Raw genomic sequence first — 27,876 nt, 5'->3', positions numbered from 1 at the left:
TGAATAGTGTTGTTTGACAGCTGAAGCCCGTGCACAAAACCCCCACCATTTGAGCCAGTGTTGAGTTGTGCAACCCTTGCTGCATCCGCTCAGAGTTACTCCAGACCCTTTCTGCCCTGCTTTTTGACTGCAGTTGCTCAGAAGAGGACTTGAAAGATGCTTGACAAATTAGAGCTCATCTCTTTGTGATTGCTTAAATGTAGTGCAGGCTTCCTAATGAACTAGTTGATCTTGCATCATCAGAAATTTTTAATCAATGTGCAGCATTGCTGGAAACTGTTTGCACAAGCTGAACACAAAGTTAAAAAATAACTGCCTGTGCATACTTTTAAATAGACAAAAGCTGCACACTGATTCTTGGTTTCACATAGCTCTGCTTTTGAAGTGACAGCTATATGTTCTTTTCAAGATAGGGAAGGAAGTGAGTACAGCTAATGCAGACACTTCACAAAATTATCTTGTACAGTGACTTTTAGGCAAAAAAACCAACATCTGAAGCTAATGTTCATTGAAATCTGTTTGTAAGCTTAGTTAAATGTGTGTAACTTTCATAACGTCCAAAGCTGAATAAAGTGCAAGCTTTACTAGGGCTGGTACTGGATTTGGGCATTTCTTTTCTAAGGAAAAATCCAAGCTCCTCTTCATTATCTCTTACAGTAAGACTGATGATGTGTTGACACTTGACGTGTTTGCAAAATTACCTTTATTGAGGCTTGTCTGACTTTGGTGAGGACAGTTAGGTCAGTGTTGAGGGCTTCTGGAAATTCCACCTGTTCAGCTGTTTAGCTTTCAGTGTAATTGGTTGGCCATGCATCAACTCTGGGTCCAACTCGAGTCTTGATGAGTTGATGAATTTTGAAAGTACATCTTTCTAGGAACTTGTGCTAGTCAGAAAGGCCTTTCTGTTCTCAAGATAATTACATGTGACTTCCGCTGACTTCATGAGACTGTTAGAATGTATTTAGGGAAAGGATATAGCCCTGAGTGTGGAGCTTATGCAACACTTGAAATGGCTATTGTTGCCACAGTATAATACATGTAGAAGGATTAGTTGGCTCTTGATGGTTGCTAGGCTGTTGATCAGATTTCTTTAGGACAAAAAAGGTGTTTTTCCTGGGATACCCAGTGGTACACTTACATCTCCTTTAAGGACTTTAATTACAAAAAGTGTTTTGAAGTACAGTGACTGCTGTATTTGGTAAATGACGTGTTAAAATACTGTATAGAAGAGTACAGGATTTTCTAAATTTCCTCCAGAAGAGGGGTGACTGTTTTCTGTTCTCTTCCTCATAAGCTGATTTTGACACCTAAGTCCTCTTTGTCATGGAAGCAATTGATAGAATTTGTTCAGTAATAATATTACTGAAAGTGTGTTTTATTAACACATTATGTTGAAACTCCTGTCCAAAAAAAACATAAAACCATGCCAGAGCTGAATTTCAGAATGTAATATCCACAGAGTTGAAATTTTATATATAGTTTCTGTCTACCAAGTTGCTTTTGCTAGTTGTGGATCTTGGAGCAGTTTCTAAAACAAAATTATATTTTTGGTGGATTAATGTTTTTGCCACATTAATACAGCATAGACTCGCAAATTATACCTCTGGTACTTTAGCCTAGAGTCTTCCCTCACAACATGTTTAAACAAGAAAATGGTTCTTGTATAATGATTTAAAGGACAATAGTTGTGTTCTGACAAACTGGAAGAAAAGAGAGGGAATAGGCAGCTGAGCTGTCAAATCCCTTAATTACATTACAGTCCAAAAGTTGCTGTCATTAGTCATAACTAACTCCCTTTTAAATCCCACCTCCTTTCTGGTTTGTGTACCCAGAGAGTAATCTGGAATTTGGAGTTACATGTGATTTGTAGTCATTTACTGTGCCTAATGTGGGGTGGATATTGAAGGCTAATTATTGCATAGTTTTTTCAGGGGGGTAAATGGGATATAGCCTGGAGTTGTGAGTAGTGATTGCTGGATCTGCCTGATGCTTCATCTTAAAAAGTAGGGTAGTTGTGGGCTCCTTTTGATTTGGCTCTTCTGTGGAGGTTTTGGGGATTAAAACTGTACACATTTGTGCATTTTGTGAGTTATTGGGTTGATGATTTCCAGACTGCAAGAAAGGAATTTATTTGAAAATATGGGAACATTTGTAAGTGGCCTTGTAGAGCAGGATCTCTTGTGAAACATTAAAGAGTTTGTGGGTGTTTAACTCTACTTTGGGTTCAGAGATTTGATGTTAGTTTTTGAATGTGTCTTAGTCTCGGATATTTCAGATGTAAACAAATCCTTGTTCCAGTTTCTAATTCAGGCTGTCATCCTATTTGCTCCTGTCGTCATCTGCCTCATTTACTGTCTTGCCTGTGAGGCCCTCAAAAAAAAAACCCACGTTTTTTAGAATGGAGGTAAATAATTGTGCAGTTAGGCTGTGTATCATGCTGCATAAATCTAGGTTATCTTAATAACAATATTTAGGCAGCATAGCTGAAGTAGTGGCTCTGTGATTCAAATGGTAATTGACTGTGCAGCTAAAAAATTAAACTCAACTGCTCTATGTTTGGTATGACGGCTATTGCAAAAGTTGGCATTGTTCCCTTGAAAGATGAAGTCCCAACTTCACAGCACCAACATGCGGCAGTGCATAAAAACTGCTTAATTTTTTTTTTTTTTTTTTTTTTTTTTTTTTTTTTTTTTAGTAGTGAAGTGCTTATGAAATGTCTTCACAATTCTGCCTTTGTAGAGCTGTAGTATAATAGCTTTTAATTGCATGATTGCCTGGGTATATATCAGGCTAGAACTGAAGAAGTTGTGTATATTCTGTTCTTTATTTTCTTGTGTGGGTGAGTTAGAGAAATAATGTCTTTTTTTTTTTTTTTTTTAATACTAACATTTAGAGCAGAAAAACAGTAGATCTCATTAGAATGAAATTAATATTACCTACTTGGGGCTTGGTTGAGAAATGATTTGTGTTTTATGTCCTGTTTTGCTGCTTGCCTTTATCTTTCCTAGGATCACCATCCCCAAATTATTGTTTGATAAATTCATACAAATCATGGTTTTTGTATCTTGTGTTTTATACAGCTGTTTAGTATGACATATTTGTCCTCCAGTCCAATAGCTATTTTAAATTCCCGTGTCTCTGAAAGTTTTGGATGTCCTTTCAGCCTTGCAAGAACTTGAGACTGAGCCATTTTTCACTTCCTGTCAGTAAATATCAAAGTAGTGACTCTTTGTGCTGACTTCTTCTTACTGAATAAAATTCTTACATGTTTCTATGGGTTTCTGAGTTAGGATATGCTTATGTACACATTGGTGCTTGTTAAAAGGAGCTTCTGCAAAGTGTGATGCTGTGCTGAGAATGTGTATCAGGGAGGTCCTGTACTCTTCCTTGAAAAAATTTCTATTAAATTTGGTTTGTGGGTTCAGATAGGTCAACTTGTCACTACAGAAATCTTAAACTGAGATGTGCCAGTCAAGCTTCTCATATACATTGCTTCCTACTGAGAAGATCCACTCCGTAGAATTGTTACCTTGAAGACAGTTGCTTAGTCTCACATGCAGCTGATTGCATGCTCTTGGTGCAGCTTTTGGTCTTGGGCGGCTTTGTGTTGCTGCAGCTAGTTGGGATGCCAGGGTAGGTATGGTAAGATGGGATGTAGCTTCTTCCAAAGAGTGAGCAGAAACAAAAATACTTCTTAACTGGACCTGTGCATGTTTTTATGTCTGGAAACTTGCTGAAATTGTAGTGGTTTTGTTCAGTGCTCGGACTTGAAGTTAAGTAAGGAACTGAGGCCAAATCTTTGACTCCTCAGCTGAAAAGTTCTTTCTGTCATATTTTAGATGAATAACAGTGGTGTGCTGTTGCATGTTCCTGTTTCTCTTGGCTTTTTCTTAAGGGTAGCTTTTTTTGTCCTGTAATACTGTTGACTGTCTTGGAGGGATTTGCAGCTCTTCACAAGCTTATGTTTCCTTTACTATCTGCATACTTTTGTATCTTTAGTTGTGATTCCAAACCATGTTGAAATGGAAGTTTAAGGCATCTTTTTCTTAGTCATTGTCAAGTAGACATCTTTCATGCTTTTCTCTTACCATTAGTTGTATTTATGCTGTGAGGTTTATGAACTTGATACTATGTTTTGAGGAAAACAAAAACATGGTGCCTGCTTATTATGTAGTTTGTGTGGAGTTTTTTCCCGATTGTCTTGACTGTATTAGTTGTTGACCAAAGCCTCCATATGGCTGACAGCGCCAGGACATATTTCATACACCTCACATAAGAAGGGGGACTTTTGCTCTGGGAATACTTTGTAACTGGAATGTAGGAAGCAGGTCCAACAGCTTTGCTATGTGATGGAAATGAGTTGTGGATGTAGCTGGTTCCTGAGACAACCTGTCAGCTGCATCTTCAGGTACCTCTGGTTTACTTCTTTGCACTGTGAGAATCTGAGTTCCCCTCCAGACCTGTTGTCAGCCCCATGGCCTCATTGGGACAGGTTTACCTCTTGGATACAAAGGAGCTGCAGTTTTTTTGGTTTCTTGTCTTTTTTTTGGTTTCTTGTCTAGGTTGCTGCATTTAAATTACTAGTGGAAAGATTTAGAAAAAAAAAAAAGATGGAGGAGGAAAAAATATTGTAGTTGAAATATTGAGCATTAAGGGGTTAAATGCATTTCTTCTAAATCATAAAACATTTCTCTTGGCTGCATCTGAGTTGGTCTCTTTTCTTGTTCCTGAAGGCACAGATGGTAGAGTTGGCAAGTGCAGCTGACTGGCTACAAGGAATCCTCCGTTGCTCTGAAGAACTTTCTTCCTGTTCATTTCCTCTGTACTTCCTGATTATCCAGGCTTATAGAAATATAGTAAAGTTACTTTGTGTTTCATGTTGGCTAATGGAAATGCTGCCTATTTAGAAAAAAAAAAAAAAAAGTATGCACATGTACAGTCTAAGCAGTATATGTGCTAGGGAGAGTTCCTGGGTTTGGCTGGATGTATTCTCCTGTATCTTTTATAGGGATGCTGTCAAGAAAATGGCACTAATAAGAGTTTGGCCATTTGTCAGGACTCCTAAATCTGTTTGAGGATGCAGTGTGGACACTTCTTGTAACACTCCCCCTGTAGCTTCGGGCTGTCAAGCTGTTGAGCAGCAAGAAAGAACAGTTCTTTATTTTTTTTTTTTTTTCTTCCCTCCTTGCTATTACTATATGGGCTTGTTTAAGCTGGAGTTCAAAGGCTTGAGGTTAGCACTAGACCATGTTGCATGGTTACCGAAGTCAGAGTTCAGAGAATTGCAGACAAATTGAGACAACAGAGCAACTTTCAGAGACTTCAGAGTCACATTGTTCCTGTGCTCATCAGTGTTGCTGTCAAAGGAGACTTAGTAGTTGACAGGTTGGCCACCCCATGCTAGAGGCTGGTTTCATTTGCACTGTGGTTCTCTGCAGTCAGGAGGGTGGTGGGTGATGGATAGCAGAGCAAAACTGACAGCAGCTTTTGTGTGAATGAGGAGTGGGCTGCTCAGAAGCAGATTAAAGGAAGTACATGCCTTGCTTGCCTGAACTGGAAGTGAAAATTTGTATACCTGGCAGTTGTGAAACTTCTTTCAGGCCATAGATTCACCAATTTAAATCTGTTATTTGTTAAATAAGATTTGTATTTGGGAACTGACGGTCAGGGAGAAAAGGACCTTTTATTTGCAAGTGTCAAGTTTGAGTTTTGCAGTAAGTTTTTAGCTCCAGGGCATTGGACAGTGAGCATCATTCACAGCATCAGGAACACTCAGCTTGTTTTAAATTTCCTTTTTAAAGAAAGGTGAAGTCAAATGCATTGTAGGTCTTCATGAAGCCTTTGATTCTAAAGAGCTAATAGTTTTAAAGTTGTTTTTTGTGTTTTCATCAAAAGGAGCATGACCAGCAAGTCGAAGGAGGTGATCTTGCCCCTCTGCTCTGCTCTCGTGAGACCTCACTTGAAGTATTGTGTACAGTTCTGGTGTCCTCAACATAAAAAGGACATGGAACTGTTGGAACTAGTCCAGAGGAGGGCCACGAGGATGATCAGGGGACTGGAGCACCTCCCGTATGGAGATAGGCTGAGAAAGTTGGGGCTCTTCAGCCTGGAGAAGAGAAGGCTGCGTGGAGACCTCATAGCAGCCTTCCAGTATCTGAAGGGGGCCTACAAGGGTGCTGGGGAGGGACTGTTCATCAGGGACTGTAGTGACAGGACAAGGGATAACAGGTTAAAACTTAAACAGGAGAAGTTTAGATTGGATCTAAGGAAGAAATTCTTTACTGAGAGGGTGGTGAGGCACTGGAATGGGTTGCCCAGGGAGGTTGTGAATGCCCCATCGTTGGCAGTGTTCAAGGCCAGGTTGGACAGAGCCTTGGGTGACATGGTTTAGTGTGAGGTGTCCCTGCCTATGGCAGTGGGGTTGGAACTAGATGATCTTAATGTCATTTCCAACCCTAACTATTCTATGATTCTGTGATTTTAAATCCAACATTGATGAGGGATTATAAAAGTAAAGCCATATGTAAATTCTTAACCACTGCATGCTCTAGCATGCTTATAAAACAAGAAGATTAGGTAATTTGCTTTCTGTTTTTCCATCATAGCTACCTTCATGAACAGAGTGAGTATAAGGGATTAAATGCATTGTTTGAAATAGGACTTAATAAAATTATGTAGAAATTCTAACTATGCTGTAGATACTATTTGAGAACGTTGGTCATTGCAGGAAAGGCTATAACTGTCTATTTTTTCATTTTCTTGTGACTGTTAAAGAACTTAAGAATTGGCAAATATTTTGGTATGCTTTTTTGGCCTCCTTCCAATATTAGGAAAAATGCTGAATTTGTTACCACAATCATTTATAGGACCAACCCAAGTAATTTGCTTTTATATCTGTATGTATGTAAAATTTAAAGTGTATACTGCATATTCTTTAATTTGATCTTGGCATAATGTGACTATATAGACAGCTATTTTTAAAAATGATTATAACTGCCAGTTTGCATAATGGTACAGGATTTTTCTCATAGCGGCTGGAAAGACTATCATCTTTAGCATGTGGGAATTACTTCAGGTTTCAAGAACAGTGTTTTGTTCAATCTGCAGACAGTATTAGAGCAAAGGCGTTTCTGAAGTGGTGTATGGATTGTTTGCTTTAGTATGTCTTCAGTATTGATAAAGCATCACTTTTTTGTTTTGGCATTTGGTAACTTAACAAATCATTGTCTTGCTTTCATTTTAAGGTTACTTGGGTATAACAAAGTGTCATCTATGTTCATTTGAAATCTGCAGCTTTGTACTTAATAAGCAGCATGAACTTGAGGACGGCATTTTAATGTTTTGGCTGTTATGTAGCTTGTATCTCTCTCATGTGTTTGGGTTTTTTGTTCTAACTGCGAGCTACAGTCCCAGCCTCCATGTTTAAAAGATTGACAAAGGAATGAGTGCTTTAAAAATGGTTGAAACCATTTCTAGGAATGGGTTTCTTAGGAAAGAGTTACTTTGGCAAAACGTGGCAGGACATATTTTATGTTTTTTAGAAAGTCCATTTCAAATTTTGGTAATTAGCAACAGTTTGGTTAACTTCATTTTGCATGTGTTGTAGAACCGCCTCAATAAATGACTGAGGCTTTTTCCATTTTTATTTCGCTTGTCTTGAAAAAACCAAAAAAACCCCCAAAAAAACCCAAACAAACAAAAACCAAAAACACCCCTCCAAACCAAAAACGTCCCAAACAAACAAAACCCAACCAAGAAAACCCAACAGACACCCCACACCCCCTGCAGCTTGGAATTGATAATGAACTTGTTGCATGTTTTAAATCATCAGTTCTTCCAGGTTTCTAAGATAATCAGTATCATTACCAGTTTAATGATGACTCAGAATTCTTGCTTTGAATTTAAGCCCAGCTTCAAAACTCCTTTGTAAGAAATTTTGTCTTGTTAGTGAGTATCTTAATTTCAGCTTTGGAAATCAATGTTAAATTAACTAAGGTATGAAAAGCAATGTGTCTGAGCCACTGAGTGTGCCTGGAGACTAAAGAACTTGATGAAGATGATGCCTGGTTGATGTCTTTGCTCCCATAACTGGTTTAGCTCTGTACTCTTCCCCACAGTGATTGCTGGCTGTCCCTGAGGAGGACTGTTTCATTCCCCAGCATCAGGAATAAAGCAAGCTAGTGCCGATGCAGTAACAACCGTCCCCTTCACTTGCTGCAGATCTTGGGACATCTTTTTGCAGGAGAGGAAAGGGTGGAAGAGCTTGGGTTTTGTCAGCTTTTTCAATTAAGTGACGAAACTGCTATTTCTGCCCAGAGGTTTAGATTATCTGTGCAAACAGCAACAGCACTTCCACTCTGTTCTTCCATCTTGCTCCTTAAAGCAAAAGGCATTGCTCAGTTGCTTGAACCAACAAGAGTTTCGAAGCAACATGCTTCTTTAGCATGCTTGTCAGAGCATATATTAAGACATAAAATGATCTTCACCAGCAATGCAAATGCATTTGTCATAGTTGTTGCTTGCTTTTGTTCACTGCAGGTGAAGCCTGCAGCCTCACATGCCTGCCATGGAAAGGTACCGTTTGCTCACTGCAGCCAGTGTCTTTTAACGCCAGATCTGTTGCAGACAGAAGAGTGAGTCAGCAGTGGCCTGGGAATTACATTCCAGTCTAATACTTTGAGATAATAAGTAAGGTACTTTAGGATGCTTGTATTTAGGTGGAGGAGAAACAAATTTAAAAAGCAGTCGTATTTTACTAGCCAGCCCCTCGCCCCCTTGGATACTTGTTTTTCAGCAGAACTTCAGTTTTTGTGCTGTCAGATTGCAAAGCCCTAGAACGTACACCACTTACTGAATCAGCATCAGTAAATTGGTTCATGCTTCCCCCCCCCCCCCCCCCCGAGTAGTTTTCCATTTTCTTTTCTTACTGGCGTATTTTGCAACACCAGCTCCTCTGGGCTTAAAAATTGCACCTGTAGCAATGTATAGTTAAGCTTTGAGCATTCAATTCTTGCCAGCTTCCTATTTAAAAGAAGAAATGCATGTGGGTTGTGCAGGTACTGCTCATGCGTTGCCCCCACGGAGTGAGGGAGGAGAGAGGGGTCATGTGAGATGTGGGAGCCAAAAGGGGATCACTTTTTTCCAAAAGTGTGAGACCGCCCTGGTTATCTTGGAACTTTTAATCTCTCTCTTGCGTGTTCTGAGGCTTTAGTGTTTGGACAAGTCTGTGAGGCTGCAAACTTGAAGTGCTGCTGCTAAGATGTTCTCTTTCATTTGCTTGGGATGTGTGTCTGCTTTGCTTCCATCTTGCACCAGCTGGGAATCCTGGAAGGTATCTTGTGTCTTAACCTCTTGGAGAGGAAAAGCCAACAGCAGAAGAAAAGCATCTGAACATAAACTGCAGGCTGAAACGCATGAAAAAAATGTGTAGTAAAGCTCAGGATTGCGAATGGAAATTTGAGCAAGTTACATGGTAATTCGGTGAAGTTTGGGCATCCATCTCATGAGTGATACTGTAGTTGAAACTGAGGTTTGTTTTGATGTGTGTGTCAAAATGAATTTATTTTACTCCTGTTGCTAGCATGAATGGTTGTCTTCTATGGAGAAGTGCTGTGAAAAGCAGGTTAATACACTGGATTATTTTGCTCTGGTAATTTACATAGCCTTGCTGCTTGGAGCAGGACACAATAGGAGGTGCTTTTGAGTGTAAACACTGGAACTGACAGTAGGTGCAAGTCAGGTTAAAATTGGGGAATGAACAGGGAGTGGTGGGGAGGGCTAGCTGAAAGGTAATTCACTGTTAGTGGGCATAGAGCAGGTGCACATGATTTATAACCAGTTTCTTCTGCTTATGGCAAGTAGTAACTGATAGAGTATGTTGCTAATTATATAGTGTCTTTTGTTAATTTAACAAAGAGGTATGGCCTGTTTGCAGAGTACAGTGTGTTCAGAATAGTTTCAAAGTTTAAAATTTATGTGATTTGTTAGTATCTGAAGTTATCAAACACTCTGAAAGTCAAGCGGCTGTTCTTTTTTTTTTCCTCCAGGATAAGCTTTTCTTAGGGTTTGGGGAAGTACAAAAAAACCTGGCAATGAGATGAGAACCCCTTTCAGTGTCAGTATTTAAGGCAGGTGTAGGTATTTATTTGGATTTCTCAAAAGTTTTCACATTCTTCTCACTGCATAAATTGTGTTTTGAGTAGCCCAAGCAGACCAATATCTATTAATACTTGGATTACAACATAGTAAATGCTAATTCTTTTTTTGAGAGCAGAAAACATTATTTCCGTTTATTCAGTTCTGAACGTTTTTCTCAAGTCTTCTAGTTAACTGTGCAAATGCAGAACTTGGTCCATGCTGCTTCCCTATAAGTACTTAGGCTTTTGGGAATTCTGCAAGAATGGAGTAAAGTACTTTGTATCCTAGTTCAGGCTTTTCTTTATCTCCTAGTAATTGGAATATTGATACCTTGGAAACTGCTGCAGTATTTTCCATTCCAATGATTACTCTTGGAGCTTTGTTATGTTTTAACCATAAACATGATTCTTTGAATTGTAGAATAATTTAGGTTGAAAGGGACCTGTGGAAGTCACCGTTTCAGCCGCCTTATTTAAAGCGTGGCCAACTTCGAACATAGCATGCTTTGTTCTTGCTCCTTCTAAAATTAGTTTGAGGAGGAGTATGTTAATGTGGTAGAGTATGGTCTGTTTTTGAACTGCTGATTTCATTTCTGTTTTGCTTTCAGTGAAGCTTCTTCACTACATTATAATTTCTAATAATGTTTAAAATCTGAGAGTACTTTCTTTTCTCGAGTTCTGTTCTGACAGGTAGGTCAGAATATTTTTCCAGGAGTGGGGAATTGTTTGTCTTTTATATAAACAAGACAGAAATTCCTTTTCAGATCTGTACATTCCCATCTATTGTGGTTATCTTGCATTTAGGCATTCACAGCTACCTTAGCAGCTGCTATATTGGTCTGTTATGTAGAAATCATGGAAAGTGACAAAACCAGTATAGCTTCACCAGAGCTTTCATGCCTGAAATGAGCTTTTTTTTGTTAGTTTTGCTGTTTTGTGTGATATACCTATTTTGGAATCACTGGGATGTGAACGTGGGTTTTAATTTGGAACATCTTACAGTTTAGTCACACAAGACTATTTTAATAGTTTCCCATTGGATTTAATATGCCACTCAAACTGTAGAGAAAGACCAGTATGCAGCATCTATTTGATTCTAGTGAGATGATGTATGATAGAAGTGGATTACTTGACTCTGCTTTTCTAATGGATTGCCTTGCTAATGGCTGTTAACTGTTAGCTGCACCATAGCATATGCTTTTAATAAGTTATCTGTTTGAGATGTGAGGAGGTTTCTGTTCTAGTGGCTGTGGTCAAAGTACTGTGTTACCCTCCTTATTCCCCCTCTCCCCCCAACCTTTTCTTCAGCTTTTTTTTTTTTTTTTTCTTAAGATCCCTTACATAGCTTTACATAGCATACGTAAAGATGAATTGTTTGCATATGGGAGTTGGTTGGAGTTGTTGCTCAGACTTTGATACAGTTAAACATTTGATTAATGTCCATTTAATGCTGCTGTAGAAATTTCACATGCTTTACAAATGTTTCCATAATTTGCATATCAGATATTTATCCAAACATAATTGCTATGGGTTTTCCTGCGGAGAGGCTTGAAGGAGTATACAGGAACAACATTGACGATGTAGTAAGGTAAGATTATTTTTTTTTTCCATACTCTTGTAAATGTTAAATATCCTTTTCTGTACTCATTTATGTTCTACTAAGGAAAGGAGAATGTGTGCTCTGACACATAAAAATGGCAAGTTTTTCACATCTCATAGATGTTGCCATACTAGCTTTCCTGAAAATGTTAGAAACAAAATTATGTTTTCAAGACTTATAGGCCAGGCTGCTTTATAGGTTGATCTCAAATGCATGTAATCTGCTTTATTGTGAAAAATTTACGTCAGTGAATTGTGTTGGAGTAAAACAAGGTTCCTTGCTTTTAGAAAGATGTCAGTCCATGCCTCTGTTCACAGTGTTGAGAGTTCCTCAGATAGGTGATGGTGTTTCAGAATATGTTTCCCATATCCTTTCTTCAATTGATAAATGAAGTGCTTGATAAGTAATTTTGATTTAAGGTAGTAAATGTAGGTGACTTTAGATAGGCTGTTACATCTGGATGTGTTCAATAATTGTGGAAGAGGAGAAAAATCAGGTAAAACATCACCAGCAATAACAATTTTTGTAGCATGTTTTTGAAAAAAACCAAACCTACATGTTGTCATTTTTACCATCAAATAAAGTTGCCTACTCTGAACTGCTGGTTACAGCTGTGGAAGGTGTACTTAGTGTGTTAGGAGCATCACAATTTGTTTAGTCAACATGCTACCTGGAGAATGTAGTGTGAGAGGTTGCATTGAAAATGAAATATTTGTCAGAAGCTGCAAAATGTTAGTGTTTTTAGGATCCCAAGGTCTGATTTTAAGTCATGCGTGATACTTTTAGGATCTTTGGCATTTGAGGTCACAAGTTCAGTGTCTCTCCTGGAGGCTTGATGTTTGGGGCTGGGGGAATAATGCCGTAAGGGTTTGTACAGAAATGAGCTGAGGTAACTCCTCAGTTCCCACACTGGGAGAAATCATAACCCTCAACTGAGAATCATTTATCTCGAGGCAGTGACTTCCTAGTGCAGCTGTAGTTAGCTTCCAGTGAGTTTGAGGGGGTTTGTTCTTGCATATTTAACGATCATGACGAAGCTCACTATCCATGAATAGTACTGAAAATGTCAGGGGCTGGATTTGACCAGGCTTGCAGAAGCGACCTTGTTCTGTCGCATGGTAGTAAAGAGAAGTCACTTTTCCAGAGCTGGTCATATCAGTGAGGTTCAGCATAGCAATTTGTAAATGCTCATGCAGTGTGTATGTTTCTGCTCGGACTGTTAAGAGGTGTGAAGTTTTGCAGTTGTCATTGCACACAGTTTGCACATAAGAAAAAGCTTTTGCTGTGCTTTCCAGATAGTTTGTCTGTGGACAGCCCTTAACTATCCAGTCATCTTTCTTTACCAGGAGTCAGAGCCATCTTGTCTTTAAGTTGATACTGGCATTGCATCTGCTGTGTGAAATAGTGGTCCCTGATAGACTCCACCTTTGGATATTGTAGGATAGGGGTAAAGGCTGGACTTGGAATAAATGGCATGGGAATAATCTAAATAAATGCTAATAGGCAGTAGTCTTTGAAGGCCCTCTTCCATTCATAGCATTTATTTCAGTTGCTTCTGTATGGAGAAATATTTATTGTTTAAGTATGTAGATATGTGTAAGTTAGACTTTCGAAAGGAAATGCCTACATAATTATTAAGTTGTCCATAAACACTGATCAAAAGGAATAATGGTCACCTAAAAGTATAGTAAGCCAAAATAAGGTAGAGATTTAAATTAAGTGGCTGTAGGGAACTGGATGCTAAAGCAGTGTTATGTTTGTTGCCTCCTTTTTTTAAATGAGAATAATGCACAAAATATGAACATGTATTCTGCATGTTGCAGTCAGCAGGTCCTCATCTGCTCCTGTCATCTTTTTTGTTGTGTAACTTTTTTTCAAGAACTTTTTTATGCAGAAATTCAATGTGTTTGAGCTCTGGAGCAATTGATATTGAGCCACAGTAAGCCAGTGGGCTTTTTCTGAGTCACTGTTATCCTGACAAATGTAATGCTAATACTCTATGAGAAGTACGACTTAAACTGCTGGCTGTCTCCTGTGGCTGGCACTTTGAGGCAGTTTGGATGGAATCTTGTCCTTAGGAAAATACTTGCATGAAAGCTTATACTCAGTTTTGTGGATATTACTAGCAGAAGTAGAGTCAGCTCTCTTCCTCTCCAGTGTGTTTTGAACAAGTGGGTTCATCTCGTGAAACAAATTGCAGTGCCCACCATCTTCCTTAATCTCTCGAAGTCTGCCAACAGGGATGCCAGTGGAAGTCAGAAAATATTTTTGCAGATTAAATTGAAATCTCATACCCGGTGCTGCACAAGGAGCATTCACATCTGTTTGTATTTTAACACATCGGTTTAGCCACAGAGGAGTTCTAGGTTCTTGTAGAATATTATGACTGATAACCAGAGCTTGTTTTTGCTTGAGCTTTCCAGGATTTTAGCAGCTAGTGTTTCTTTTCGATTTGAACAGCATGTTCTGTCATGGCTAATTAAATTCCTTCTGGCTGATGTGCAGATACACACTGTTGATGATGTTAAGTGTAAACATTTGTATGTTATTTCTTCGTGAACATTGCCAGGTGACACATTATATATAATCATGGCATTTTTGATGAATCATGTTTGTAGTTTGGCTCTTCAAAGCTTGTATGGGAAGTTTCTGTTACAAAGTGAGCATGAAAATGAAATGAGTGTGAAAAAGTATAGTGGTCTTCCTCCTTTCTGAACTCAGAATATTGTCAGGCACTGTCTTCAGACTTCAGTGGCAAGCAATGGCTGTTTTAAAAACCTGGTATTAAAATAAAGATTCTGGCTGTTCTAACTGGAATAAAATTCATATTCCAGTATTCTTTTTTTTTTTTTTTTCATAATTGGAGATACCACTGTGACAGAATACTTTGCATTGAAAATTAAACTGGAAGTGTTCACAAATATCTTGTGTACTTAATGCTTTGTGCTTTAAAAATAAACAACCCTTCTTCAGCTAAATATATTTATTGGTGTTTAGCTATCTTAGAAATCAGTGCAGGTTGGTCCATATAATAAATATTTAGGTTGCAGGTCAGATTTTAGTCTCTTCAGCTGCAAAAATTGTGTTATACTACTGCATTATTTATATGAGTGAGGTTTGCAACATGCTGCTTCCTTGACTGAGGCACTGCAGGGCCAGCTGGGACTTGAAATGCAGAACTGCACATGCTGAATGGTGCTTTAATGATACTGCAAATTGAGGTCAACATTATTTCGATGTATATTAATACATGCTTTTTTATTTTCTACTTAAGGTTTCTGGATTCAAAGCATAAAAACCATTACAAGATATACAATCTGTAAGTATGCTCTTATAGATGTATTTTACAAAATAATGAGTTCTAAAAATAGCTAAAGCGTGAAAGTGGCTTGTTGCTGTATTGAAGCAGAGCTAGAGATGTTTTGCACATTTCTTAAAACAATTAAGCCTGATTGAGAGTGCTGTTACTTCATTTAGTGGAGCTGAGTGAGGTTAAATGAAATGCTGGTGTGTATTCATATTACTTGAACGCTTTTAAATGACTTGGCATCTAGCCCATCTGGAGCTTATACCATGTGATTAAAAAGTGAAAAGTAATTCATAGCAGGCTTGCTGTCAACGTATTGATATCCACAGTGAAGAAATTGCCAAATGAATATTTTCCTGTTTCCTTTTTCTTTCTTTTTTTAAATCAGACTGTATTGGTACTCAGGTTCTGTTTGCTTCCTCACTCTTCTTGATTGTCCCTGTTTGAAAAAGCTATTGCAGCAATTGGTAACGTGATGGTTTCTCACTTTAGGAACTGCAATATTTTGCTCTCAAGATTTAGTTATGCAGAAAGCTGTTCTTGTTACAGAAGGGATTTTTTTTTTTTTTTTTTTTTGTGATGGTGTGCCTTGATCATCCTTACATGTTAGCTTAGACTAATTTCATTTGTATAAGTGATTTGGTGGTGTCAGCTGATACTGAAAAGTAGGTCAAGATTTCTACCCCACATTTTTCCCCTAGAAATCTAAATTGAAGATTTATTGATTCTTTGAGCTGTTATGGCTTTACTTTTTAAAAAAATACGTTCCCAAATATCTGCAATTAATGGAAAAATGCTGTAGTATGAAAATCGAGGCAATGCATTACATCATAATCTGTCAGTCATTAAAAATAAGTATTTAAATATGCCTCTAAATTATTTGAAGGGCTATCCATTAAGCAACTGTGTTTCCTGATGTTGGAACAATGTCATAAGCTGAGAAATTGTATATTGGTTATCAAAGTTGTCTGGAGGACCTGGGGTAGGATGGGACAGAAAAAGATGTATAAAAATATGCATTAAAACCCCCTTCATTAGACACTCTTCATACAGTTCAGTGACAAAACTATATTCTTCAGCGTTGAAGCCCTCCAGAATGTTAGACTTTTAATAAATGCTGTCTTGGTGGCACTTATGGGTGGAAAGAACAGTGCTTCCTAAAATAACTCATAGCTGCTCCTGTGTGTAGGTGCAGCTCTCTAAAGAGGTAACTTTCTGGATATCTGTCTTTGAATTTTTCTGGAGCTCAGCAGTAGAGATCTGTCATGTAAAATCTAATGAATGCGGGTTTATTAGACACCTCACTCCCCAAAAGTCTCCTGACAGCTTCTGCTTGGTTTGGGGAACAAGGCAGAACAGGGCAGATACAACTGAATTTGTTCCTGCTTCTTGGGGCTGTCAGCTTCTGCAAAGTGTGGGTCTGGTATCTCTTGCAGTATCAGGATTTGCTGAGCTGTGTGATACTGAGCTGCTTGTTTCGAATTGGCTGTAGAGGCGACAGGTAAAAACAATAGATTGCTCTGTGTAAACTTGTAGGCTTGGTCAGAAAGTAGGAATTCAGTAAGACATCTGTGTATCTTAGCTAGTAGCTCCTCAGGGAGGTGATGATTTGAAACGTTTCTGCTTTGCTGTATGCTTACAACCTCATTTTTAGAAAAAAGCGAAACCGATCACCTACACAGGAACAACTTTAAAGTGAGAAGAACTGTGATTGAGACAAATGCTTTTGACATTTATGTCACTGATACCTGTATTTCAACTGTGTAAAGAACTTGTCTAGGTGTGCGCAGGTTTTTGTCTTCAAGTTCTTCATATAAAAATTTTAACTTTTCCATTTTCGGTGCAAGAACTCTCCGATTTTACTTGTTGCTACGTTCAAAACAATTGCAAGTGAAACTTTCTAAAATTACTATATTCACCTTCAAATGAAAATTCCTGCAGGATAAAACATGCTTTTAAAGTGTGCAGGTTTTCTTCTTCCACAAAACATGGATCAGTCTCAAATGAAGATTCAAGTGATTACTGCACAGATTGGAAAGCACAGCTTTTAAACTGTGTATCTCTGACTGGAGGGGACAAGTTATCTCTATACAGGCAAAATTTATACACATTAAGTACACAAATGCCATTAGTTGAATTGTAATGTTTGGTCATGAGATGGGAAGAAATTGCAGCCTTCAGGTATTTTGGAGAACAGCATCTCTTTAGATTAAGCTGATCCTTTGTAAATAATCAACCTATTGTCTGTGTTCAAAAGAAGGAGGTGGGAGTTCAGAGGAGTTACATGATTATATTCAGAATTATTTCAAACACTGTCATGGGGTTTCAGTTCCCTTAAGGTAGCTGTTACATGAAGTTGATAATGTGTGTATTGAGCAGTTCTATTTAAAAGTATTTAAAGAGATTTTTCTGAACTGATGTCAGTTATGGCTCATTCTTGCATCTTGATTTTCAAATTTCCAGTGGCTATTTGAGCAATTTCATTTTGTTTCTTGCTTGTGTTAGTTTTCTCGTGTGTTCCCTTAACACTGCTATTTCTTCAGTATTCTTTATTTTATCATCTCCTAACGTCACATACTCCCAAATTGTTGTCTTCCCTCTTGTAATAATCTCTTCCTTCTCAAGTATGTTTCTTCTAACTGACCTACAGGCAGACAGCTAAAGGAAGGGACTGTAATGAACAATGTGGATTTTATCTGCATATTTTCTGTACCTCTCTGTACATGAGGTTGGGCTTTGCATAGGCTGTCAATCTCTTTCTGTAGCCTATAGTCCTGTTGTCAGTGGGATTATAGTTATGGTCACAAAGGTATCTGGCTGACAGGGCTTAGGATCTGGGTTGCTTTAAACTTGCTTTAATCATAAGGAAGATTACAAGAACCCTGCAAACCCACTCTCCACCCCCAAAATACAAACAAAATGTCCAGGTTTATTCTGGAGATCTGACTTTATTTGAAGTCTTATAGTGTTTATAAAAAAGAAGGTATTTGAAATGCTAAGCAATGAACACATCCGCCAAAGTGTGTGTTGGTGAGTTCTCTGCTGCAGATACGCTTCTAGTGAAAGGTGTCCCTTCCTGTGGCAGGGGAGTTGGAACTGTGTGATGTCATGTAAGGAAACTGTAGTATATTTTGTACAGCTGTGACTGGAGCTCTGCATTTGTTGTGTACAGCCCCCATAAAAGGACATAGTGTGACATGGCTATGTTCTGTGCTCAGTTTCTATCCTTGGTATTAACAAAACTGCTTTTTATCCCCTTCAGTATTCTACTTGACACTCAGACTTCAAAATTTGAAGGCTTTTTTGCCCATATCTTTTGGTTTGGGTTTTTTTGCTTGCGTTTGTTTTTTTTTTTTTTTTTTTTTAATATTTGAAGACTTCCATCTTTTACTACCCCTTTGAATTGTGTGTTTCTTTAGAAGGAAGCGGGAAACTTTCTAGGATGAGATGTTTTCTGTTAACTGCTTTGCTTCCTAGCAGGCTCAACTTCCAAAGTTCAGATGCTGACTATAGCTTTTAACAGCCTTTGCCCAGCATAGTTGATGGCTGCTTCAGGCATGATGACTCCATCTTGGGTGTACATACTGCATCTAACTTTCTCAAAGCCTCGAATATAAATACTGTTGTTTTGAGTCCCATCTGTCAACTTAACCTGCAGTGTATCACTTCTGACCCAGAGAAGGTGTCAGCAATGTCATCAGTGTGAAAACTGCCAGACTTTTCTCTAGCAGAGGCTATAGTTGAAAAGGCTCTGGAACTCAGAGAAATGGAAGTGCTGAGTGCACGTGCAGCCCCAGCAGACCTGTGTCTGTCACTGGTGTACAGGTCTGGTGGACAAAGCTCAATGCAGCACATGTAAGGTTCCGGTTGTGTACAGCAGTAGGAGTAGTAGGAGCCTAAAAGTTTGTATGTCTAGAAGTGTCAAGTAAGCTCCACACCAGGTCCAAAGGCTGCAGTCATACTTACTAAGGAAATATACGTTCATACCAGTCCTGAAACTGGTGTAGGTATTTGAAACCTATAAAAAGTACAGGATATAATCAGAAGAGAAGATCTAGATATTTAATCCACTGAAATGACTTCAAATAGTTGTGTTTCAGTGTGGAGTCCTGTTATTTTGAGGCAGGATTGTTCTCTTTCTTTCTGAGCTGCATTTTCACTTGCATTTTGTAAGGATGATTCATTTTGCCTGCAGAGAGCAACTCCAAGGAAAATGACGTAGAGCATGTGCTTCTTGCCTTCTTTCCCTTTACCCACAGCATCTGATCCAGCTTGCTCCCTTATAGGATGCCATATTGGTTGTGTTAGACCCTACTGAATGGATCGCTTATACCTGGTTACGGATGTTTGTCCCTAGCAAGTTGTCCTGCTAGACTAATGCAGGGTGGTTTGCTGCGCTACTAGCTACTTAGTCTCTTGCAGAGTGATGAGGTAGACATTGATGCAACTGAGAGTCTTAAGAAATATGCCATTTGCCAGGGTCTGTAAGAGGAAAACTGGCTGAGTGGCCTGGGTTTTTTGGTTTGGTTTTGGTTTGGTTGGGGTTTTTTGGTTTTGTTTTGGTTTTTTTTGTGTGTGTGTGTTCACCTGATGTCAAGAAGTGCCAAGTTGGAAAGCAGTATCACAATCTCTGCTTGATGCAATGATCTCCATTATAATACTGAGTGGTGCTTTCAGTTGCCTGTGCTGTCTTGTGGTGGTGGTCCTGTAATTTGAGGAAGAATGTTTGCTTAGGTTACGCTGAGGGTCCTTGAAATGTCCTTGTGATTCCCGTCACCCGTAGCACCCATGTTTTTGTTGAGGCATATTGATGTGTGTTTTGAGTTCAGGGTCAAATGGATGAAGGTCATAGCCATCTACTCTTTATGCGTTTGTGTGAGAGCATATAGCTGCTGAAGCAGCTGGGAGCTGTTAATACTACAGTGTTAAAAAGTAATAGTATATTGCATTACTTGTGTGAATGTCTCCATTGAGTCATACTGATGGACTACAGTTACCATAGGGTAAGTAATTGTTTTTCAGTAAAATAACTGATATTTTAGTGAGCAACTTTATACATCTGTAAAAAAACCAGTTTTTTCTGCATGTAACCTCTAGCTGCATTTTTAAATCGTAAAGGTGATAGGTATAGATGATTTTCCCATATGTTGATCTGTATGTGCCTGGGTGTGACAGATGTTGGGAGTGCCTCAGAGACTTGTCTTGAACTCTTGTCTATTTTTCTTTTTTAGATGTGCTGAAAGACATTATGACACAGCCAAATTTAACTGCAGAGGTACGTTTTTTTACTGTCTAGTATACGTTTTTCTCTTTAAACTTCAGTGTTTCTGAACGGAGGTATAAAGGAGGAGCTAATGAATAGATTTGGGTAAAGGAGTGATGTCAGATTGCTTGGAGTCATTGGAGAAACTTGCTATATTCTTGGGGCCTTCAAAAAAGTAAGTTTCTAACAGTTGAGTAGATCTAATAAGGCAATCGGAAGTCTACTGTTGCAGAATTTTTGCAGAATGGACTATATAGAAGTTTCTGTTCAATTCTGTGTGCAAACTTATTATGAAATTTAGATGTGAAGCTTAGGGAAGTCTGGGTTTTATGCAGAAGTGTCACTTAGGATAAAATGGAGAACACTTAAGCCACTGTCACTCTTCATGTAAAGCAACTTTTTGAAGATTTGGAACAAACCTTCAGTTGCTTAAAAAGAAGAATTGAAAAAAAAAAATAAAATTCCATGTGATGCTTCTTTGAGATGAGTTGGTTCTTAGATGATTTGCAAAGCTACCAGAGCCAGTGGGGAAACTTCTAGGGGCTTCTTTTGATTATCTCTTGTGAGTGGAAACTGGTGTACCTGTTTTGTTAGTGTTAACTCCCCAGGTAAATAAATAAATTCAGATTGACCTTTATTCTTTGTGCAAAGGAGTATCTCTGTGCACAGGAGTAGAGCTTGTAGTTTCTTTTCATGCAGTGCTTCAGAATGGCAGATAAGTAGAATCATAGAATCAGCGAAGCTGGAAAAGGAGTACTTGTGTATGTAATTGTAGATGAATAAATTTTAGCTAGTACTAGCCAGTTTCATAACTGGCTAATACTAGATCCTAGCAAAGGCTCAGCTTCTTTTTTATTATTATCCTTTATTTGTTATAGGCCATCCTTCTAGTTGTAAAGAGAGCGTTTACAACATGACCAAAATGTAATTGGCTGCTTTAATGTCTGAATATAGAAGGACTAAAATTATCATCTTGAAGTCATCTTCGCTGCTAGTTTGCTCTTAAAATATTGAATGACAGTGTCCTGAAACTTCACTGAATACATACAAGCCAGAAAAAAAGTGTTTTAAGATCTGCTTGAGCAATACCTTGGGTAAGAGGAGAGAAGGCATAAATGAAAAGGTTGTGCTTGTAATATGTCCAGAACATACGGTTGCTTTGATTTTTGTGGGGTTTTTGGTTGTTTGGCTTTTGGGTTTTTTTTTTGTTTGTTTGTTTGTTTGTTTTAACAGGGGTTCTGAGATCTTGTCACTGTCATTCTCAGCCCAAAATGTTGTTTGTTGACAGCCCCTTTCACAGCTCCTCTTCATAAGACAGTGCTGTTGTAAGGAGCTACATGCTGCAGTTTTTCTTTTTGTCCCCAAATTAGTTGGCTTAGATAACCAAATCGGTGACTCAGGACTGTTACGGGAGCAGAAGAATAACAGTTCTACTCTAAAATCTTCTGAAGTGAATTAATTTCAGAGGGAACTTCTTATTTTGTACACTAAGCGTGAAACACTGTAGTAGTTCATTATTCAGCTTGGATGCTCTTGTGTGGAAATTCAAAACCAGGCATTGAAAGCTCTTCATCTTCTTTGGATGCAAGCTTTTTGTCTAGGATTTTTTGCAGTTTCTGAAGTACTTCCATGCTGGAAATTGCCTTCTGCTTTGCCAAAGGCCCTCCTTCCCTGTTTTTTGGGGTTTTTTGGGGGGTTTTTTGTTTTGTTTTTTTGCTCCTTTTTGTGCTATGGGATTTTTCTTGCAACTTCAAGGAGCTTGGAGAGAGTAATTGTGGAGTATTCTCCATGCTCTGTGCTCCAGTGTTTAGGAACCGAAATCCATGGAGGACCTGCTCAAGATTGTACAGTTTTATGTTTCTTAAGGTTGCTTTCTGACTCCCAATCCCTCTGTACCGTCACAGGGCCCCCATACCATCTCATCTGTTCCTCATTCCATCTTTGCAGAAAATACCACAAGGTTTGCCTTTGACCTCAAATCTTGGAGAGCACATTCAGCACGCTGCTACTACTTCAGATTTTTCAGGCTGTTCTTTCAGGACTACTTTGTCTTTCCTTTTCACTGGAACCTGACTGGATGTAGTTATGATAGACTCAAAGTTGTATGGACAAATTGACAGCGTCTCCTAATAGTTTTTTTTCTTAGGGGTTTTTAAATAAATTTCTCTTTTTATCTATATCTGCTGCAAAAAGTGGCATCTCTGTAAGTTCACATAAAATGGTCTTTCTGGGAATCTTTGGATCTTCCATGTGAAAGAATTTATTAGCGTATGTTCATTAACCTTTACTGCTGCTTTAGCAAAGATTGTTCATTTTATCAGGCTTCCTTATTTGGTTTTCTGGTAGAGTAAGTGGGCGGCCTGTACTGCAAGTGAATAAACTGTCGTTGCAGATCCCTCCGAAAGGCTCCAGACTTGTGTTGCGGTAATTTGGCAGTTCCATAACTTCATCCCTCACTTCTGCTCTTTAAATCCTTGGGGATTCATCAAAGGGAGCCTTGCGTGTATGACGAGAGTAGTACTTACGAAATGAATACAAACACTTGCCAAAAATGAAATGCATTCATTTTTAGACCAGAAAAGGAAATGGTGTTTCTAGCTGAGAATTTTTAAGTGAACCAGAGTTGTATTTACAAGATCCCAAGTCTGTCGAACAAGAATTGGGGTGCACTTCATAAAGTGGTGCTGTTCTGAGAAAACTAGTAGAGCCCTAGTCAACAGAGCATTGCCTATCATCTTACCTAAGGTGTTAGAGGTTTGGGTGCTTGTCTCTCCTTATTGCTTAATTTTGCCGCCCTAGGTTTTCTTTCATTTGCTGCATGCTCATTTGAAATTCTTTCCATGTCTAGATGGAAAAAGTGTTTGTATGCATGTATGTATTCATATGAGAAAAAGGACAGCTTCATTCAGTGGCTTGACTTTAAAACTCGTACGTATTGCAAGTGCTTTATATGAGGGTTTATTATCTTTTTTTTTTTTTAATATGGAAATTGCAGGGGTTTGTTTCAAAAACCCTTTGAGCAATTCTGACAGTTTGTTCCCAATGTAGACCCAACTGCTCAGAATTTTTCACCAAAATTTCTATTGTCTGATCAGTGACTGAGGTCTGGCCCTGTTTTCTCTCAGCAGTCAGTCTAATTATCACTAGAGTAATGGGTTTTCATAGGGTTGTTCTTTTTGCCAATGCACTCATAAATTCTAGAAAATTTCTGTTGTAAGATACAGTCTGTGCTGTAGTCACAGTCATTTCAGTAGCGGTATGGAAGTCTCTTCATGTAGCAGGATGCGTATGTATTACTAGAGAAATGTCTGCAATGTATGTAATATGCAGTACATTGCTGAATTATGTTGGAATAACAAAAATACATATGTGTATGTAGGATGAGGGTTTGTTTAAAAAGTTATTTTGCTTGTCACAAAGTTGACCTGAGCTTGCTGTAGTTTCCTTTTGAGATTTTGATGAATTACTTCTTCTTGTTGCAGTTGCACAGTACCCTTTTGAAGACCATAACCCACCACAGCTAGAGCTTATCAAACCTTTTTGTGAAGATCTTGACCAGTGGCTAAGTGAAGATGACAATCATGTTGCAGCAATCCACTGTAAAGCTGGAAAGGGACGAACTGGTGTAATGATATGTGCATATTTGTTGCATCGAGGCAAGTTTTTAAAGGCTCAAGAAGCCCTAGATTTCTATGGGGAAGTAAGGACCAGAGATAAGAAGGTGAGCTGTTTTCTGTTTTTCTGTTCTGCTACTTGTGTCTTAATTGCTTTTCCTTCTTGAGGTCAATTTGAAAAGTCTTAAAGGGTATTTAAGAAATACTTTCTGTCAGTTGTGATACCTCGTTTGATTCAGTTTTAACATTATTTAATCAGTGCAGCTCTTCTAAATGAGATAGCTTTTAAGCAGCGGTAGAAACTGGTTACAATACTAAACTTGTCTGTTTTTTCTGTCTCCTGTTCAAGAAGATTTGGACAGTTTATTTTAAGTAGCTTTTAAAATAGCATTCTGCTGTGTGTTGCATCAAATGGGCAGTTGATGAGTGCACTGTCTTGTTGAGCATTTTCAGCCCAAATAAGAGGATTATTCTAGCTTGTTTTGGCTGAATTGATGAGTTGTTCATCTCCTCAGGTTCTCTTAGCTTCTGTGCTGATATTTGGAGATGCGTGGTCATTACAGTGCATGTTACAGTTGACTATTTGTTCTGGAAGAGTCTGTTGTTAGATGCCCCTTTTTAATAAAAGGGTGTTTAAGCCCTGACATTTGCTGCCTCAGAGCCTGCTTCGTGAGGTGCTGTAGTTTTGTTTCTTCTACTTCTCCCAAGGAGAAATGGGAGGATTTCATTTCAAAGAAATGATGTTCATGGCTACAAGGGGTTTCTGTTAAGATCTTTAGCAGTAGGTTTATGTTAGACCTTTCTGGCATAGTTATGCCTCATTAATAGGAATTTATCCTTCTTATTTGAAATCTTATCCAAATATAATAAGGTGTAACTTGCAAGGTCACTTCAACAAGCTTGCCTGCTCATCTTCCATAGTTTTCCTTGTGTATGTTGGTAGAGCAGCCCAAGGGGATCATCCCAGCGGACTACTTCCAGCCTACTCAAGTATAGAGCTCTCTGTGTTCCTGTAATGTTTGTATGAAATACTGATTTCACAGTGTGTAGACTTCTAATAAGCAGAGCTTCATGTTTGAAGGCCTTTGAGAGCAGAAGTGTCACATAAGGAGTTCTAGAACTATGCTATTAATTTGTTGGAAGGAGCAAGTAACTTCTTAGTTGGCTGTCTTTACAAGCTGGGGCTGTTCCATGTATGGCTGAGAAGACAGTTGTAGTGTAATACTAGAGCAGAGACACTGTCAAGGTTTCCCATCAAAAGTTCATGGCTTTTGGTGAGAGTGCATGGTAGTAAATAGGAATGAGGGGTGTGATGCATAAACAGATTAGGTTACTCCTGCTGATGAAGATTATCTAAAGAGCTGGATAAAACACCATGAAAGCTACGTAACAAATGCATGGTGAAGCATGCTGTACCTCAGTTTCTTTCCTGTATTTTTGCATGTCAGTGTGCGGAGTGTAAGGTCAGTTAGGTGTTCATCAGTACCCTGGCATGTTTGAGGTAACAGAGAACTTAGTAAACAGGAATAGTGAGAGCCTTGTTTAGCTTCACTGTAAATATTGTCTGTAACCAGCAACTTGATTTTGTTTGTGATGTTTCTACTGGAAGATTTTTTTTTTGTGGTTTGTTTTTTGGGGATTTTTTTTTTTGTTTGTTTGGTTTGTTATGTGGGTTTTTTTGTTGTTGTTTGGGTTTGGTTTTGGTTGAGTTTTATTGTTTGTTTGTTTGCTTCAACTCCACTTGAGCATGGTTATCTTTATGTGGACACTGGGCAGCACATGATTCATGTAATCCTTATAGTGTTTTTATATACAGGTGTTCCAGTGCAGGTTTTGGAAGCTTTTTCTTCCCTTATGGCCCATATTTCAGTGTTACATGTCAAGTGCTGCTCTCTGATTTGATACTTCACCACACTTGTATATAACTGACTTCCTGATTTCAAAGTAAATGAAGCATCAAAAGGACTGCTTGCACCTAAGGACAAGAAACTGCCTTTTTTTGTGTTGTCATTGTTGGACCAGGATAAATACGCATATGATGAAGGAAAATTGGCTTTAATTAGATACCAAATTTACTTTCAAGCAAGCACAAGGTATGCACTTCGTATATAGCTGCTCAGAATAATATAGCTAAAATCACTGTTGCCATTAATGTGCATGGCAGAGTGGTTCTTGAGAAGGTTTATTCCATGCTGGCAGGAATTGTGAGTCTGATTTCAAGAAGTATGACTAATTGGTCAAGAGAACAACCTTGAGTACTTCTGTAGCAAACTACTTTTCCCAAGTGTCTACTGGAAGCAGAAACTTCATAGAGGCATTTGCAACATTAAGTGAGAGTTGTTGTAGATGAGGCTGATTATTGCAGTATAGTCTGATGTACTGTTGTCCTGGGAAAGGCAGTGGGGAGTAAGACATTGCAGAACTGCATCTAAAAATATATCTGACCAAAAACTGTTGAAGGTTTGGTTTTGTTTTTCTCTGTAAGTTGCCTCTTCTGACTTACGTAACTCACCATAGTGGGGAGAAGTTTTTCAGAAGAAGCAAGTGATGAAGGTGAGAAAGTGTTGGCTACATTTTTGTCACTGTGGTGGTGACTGAACAGGACTGATTTGTTTTCCCTTTGAACCAAGGGAGACAAATGTTTCTGAAATTGGATAAAGAACTGTAGTTGTCCAGCCTGTTTTCAGAGCTGGGGGAGAAGTAAACCCCTCAAAAAAGTCTCCCAAGGAAGCTGCTGCTTCCACTGTTTGAAATGGTCAGCTTATCACCTGTTTTTTTCCTTAAGATGGGTACTGAAATACTGCTGTGATGACAGGAAACTTACCTTTCTACAGCTGGAGAAGGTCTTTTATTCCTGCTTCTGCTTTGAAGGTTTTTATGGTGAGGATTTGACTTGGAAGGAAGCGTAGTCTACTCAGTGGATAGGTGTCAGGTGGGAACACCTATTCAAGTGTTTGAGCTGCACCTCACGGTTTTTGTGAAGTCTACACAGCTTGGCAGTGCTCTGTGAAAATCTGGCATAGGGATAGAGAAGCTTTTCTAATGTCCATTAAAAAAAATTAAGATAGTGATAGATGGCAAATATAAGCTTCTCAAGGGTGAAGTAAAATACATAAAACTGCTTCCCTATTCTTTTATTCTTCTTGAGTAAAAGTAAGCAGGGGTTGATTTCACCTCATGGAATATTAGCTTGTTATGAAAGTATTCTGCTGCAAAATCAGAACTTTAGAAAATGGGTAACTTTCTGTTCTGCTTCAGTGTGGCTGGTTCTTAGAATCTCACGGTAAAGGCTATGTCTCCAGGGAGCAAAAATCTCTGGCTGGAGAGATAAAACTGCCCTCTTGGCTGAGAACTGGTTTTGCTTTGAGATTGACTATCACTTTACAAGCTGCAAAAGTGACTGTATTCGCTTAATTCTGTGATCCTAGCCCTAGTTGTCCTGATAAAGATGTGCTGGGGTTTCTCTGTGGGGTACATCCTTTATGGCATGAGGAAGCTATAAGCAGGGAAGGGTGCATTTTCCTTACCTGCATGGTTTTCTTCTGATTGGCAGCATTAGCAAATTACTGATGGCTTGCTCTGAAGGATGGGGTTTTGAGTCTTGAACCTGAAATCCCAGTAAAGCAATCTCTAAAGCTCCCTTAAAAAGGCAGCTTCTGAGATGACACCTGAACTAAAAACATGGTCGGTGTAGAAGGTACTTAAGAAGGTCATCATTGTACAAGTACTGCAGGGAAAAGTCTTTTGTGTAATAACTGAAGTGGGGAGGAGACGTAATTATCAACTTTTTTAATAATGAGAGGAAGTGAATATTTCATGTTTGCAGAACAGGTGCTTACTAAATTGGAAGTACTCTGGCCACTCCTAGCTTATGGCTGTTGTAAGATGAAGCAGGTATTAGGAATAATGTTTTATAGAAATACTGTGTTCTAGGTTTTGTGGCCAAAATGCTCATA

At 38.6% G+C, this 27,876-nt stretch overlaps 1 protein-coding gene across 3 annotated transcripts in view; it reads left to right on the top strand.

Annotated features, from left to right (window-relative positions):
- Positions 1–27,876, top strand: part of PTEN (phosphatase and tensin homolog) — a 49,403-nt gene that overhangs the window by 5,414 nt on the left and 16,113 nt on the right. For 2 of the 3 annotated variants that reach the window (XM_080621851.1, XM_080621852.1), the window contains exons 2-5: positions 11,640–11,724; positions 15,011–15,055; positions 20,275–20,318; positions 23,789–24,027. In XM_080621851.1, coding sequence (XP_080477977.1) covers positions 11,640–11,724; positions 15,011–15,055; positions 20,275–20,318; positions 23,789–24,027 — 413 coding nt within the window. The remainder of the gene's footprint in view (positions 1–11,639; positions 11,725–15,010; positions 15,056–20,274; positions 20,319–23,788; positions 24,028–27,876) is intronic. The other variant, XM_080621853.1, reaches the window with a different exon arrangement.

This window comes from Psittacula echo (genome assembly GCF_963264785.1).
Source record: "Psittacula echo genome assembly, chromosome: 6".
Classification (NCBI taxonomy): Eukaryota; Metazoa; Chordata; class Aves; order Psittaciformes; family Psittacidae; genus Psittacula; species Psittacula echo.
The sequence above is the reverse complement of the archived record's forward strand: the minus strand, read 5'-3'. Positions and strand labels throughout refer to the sequence as shown.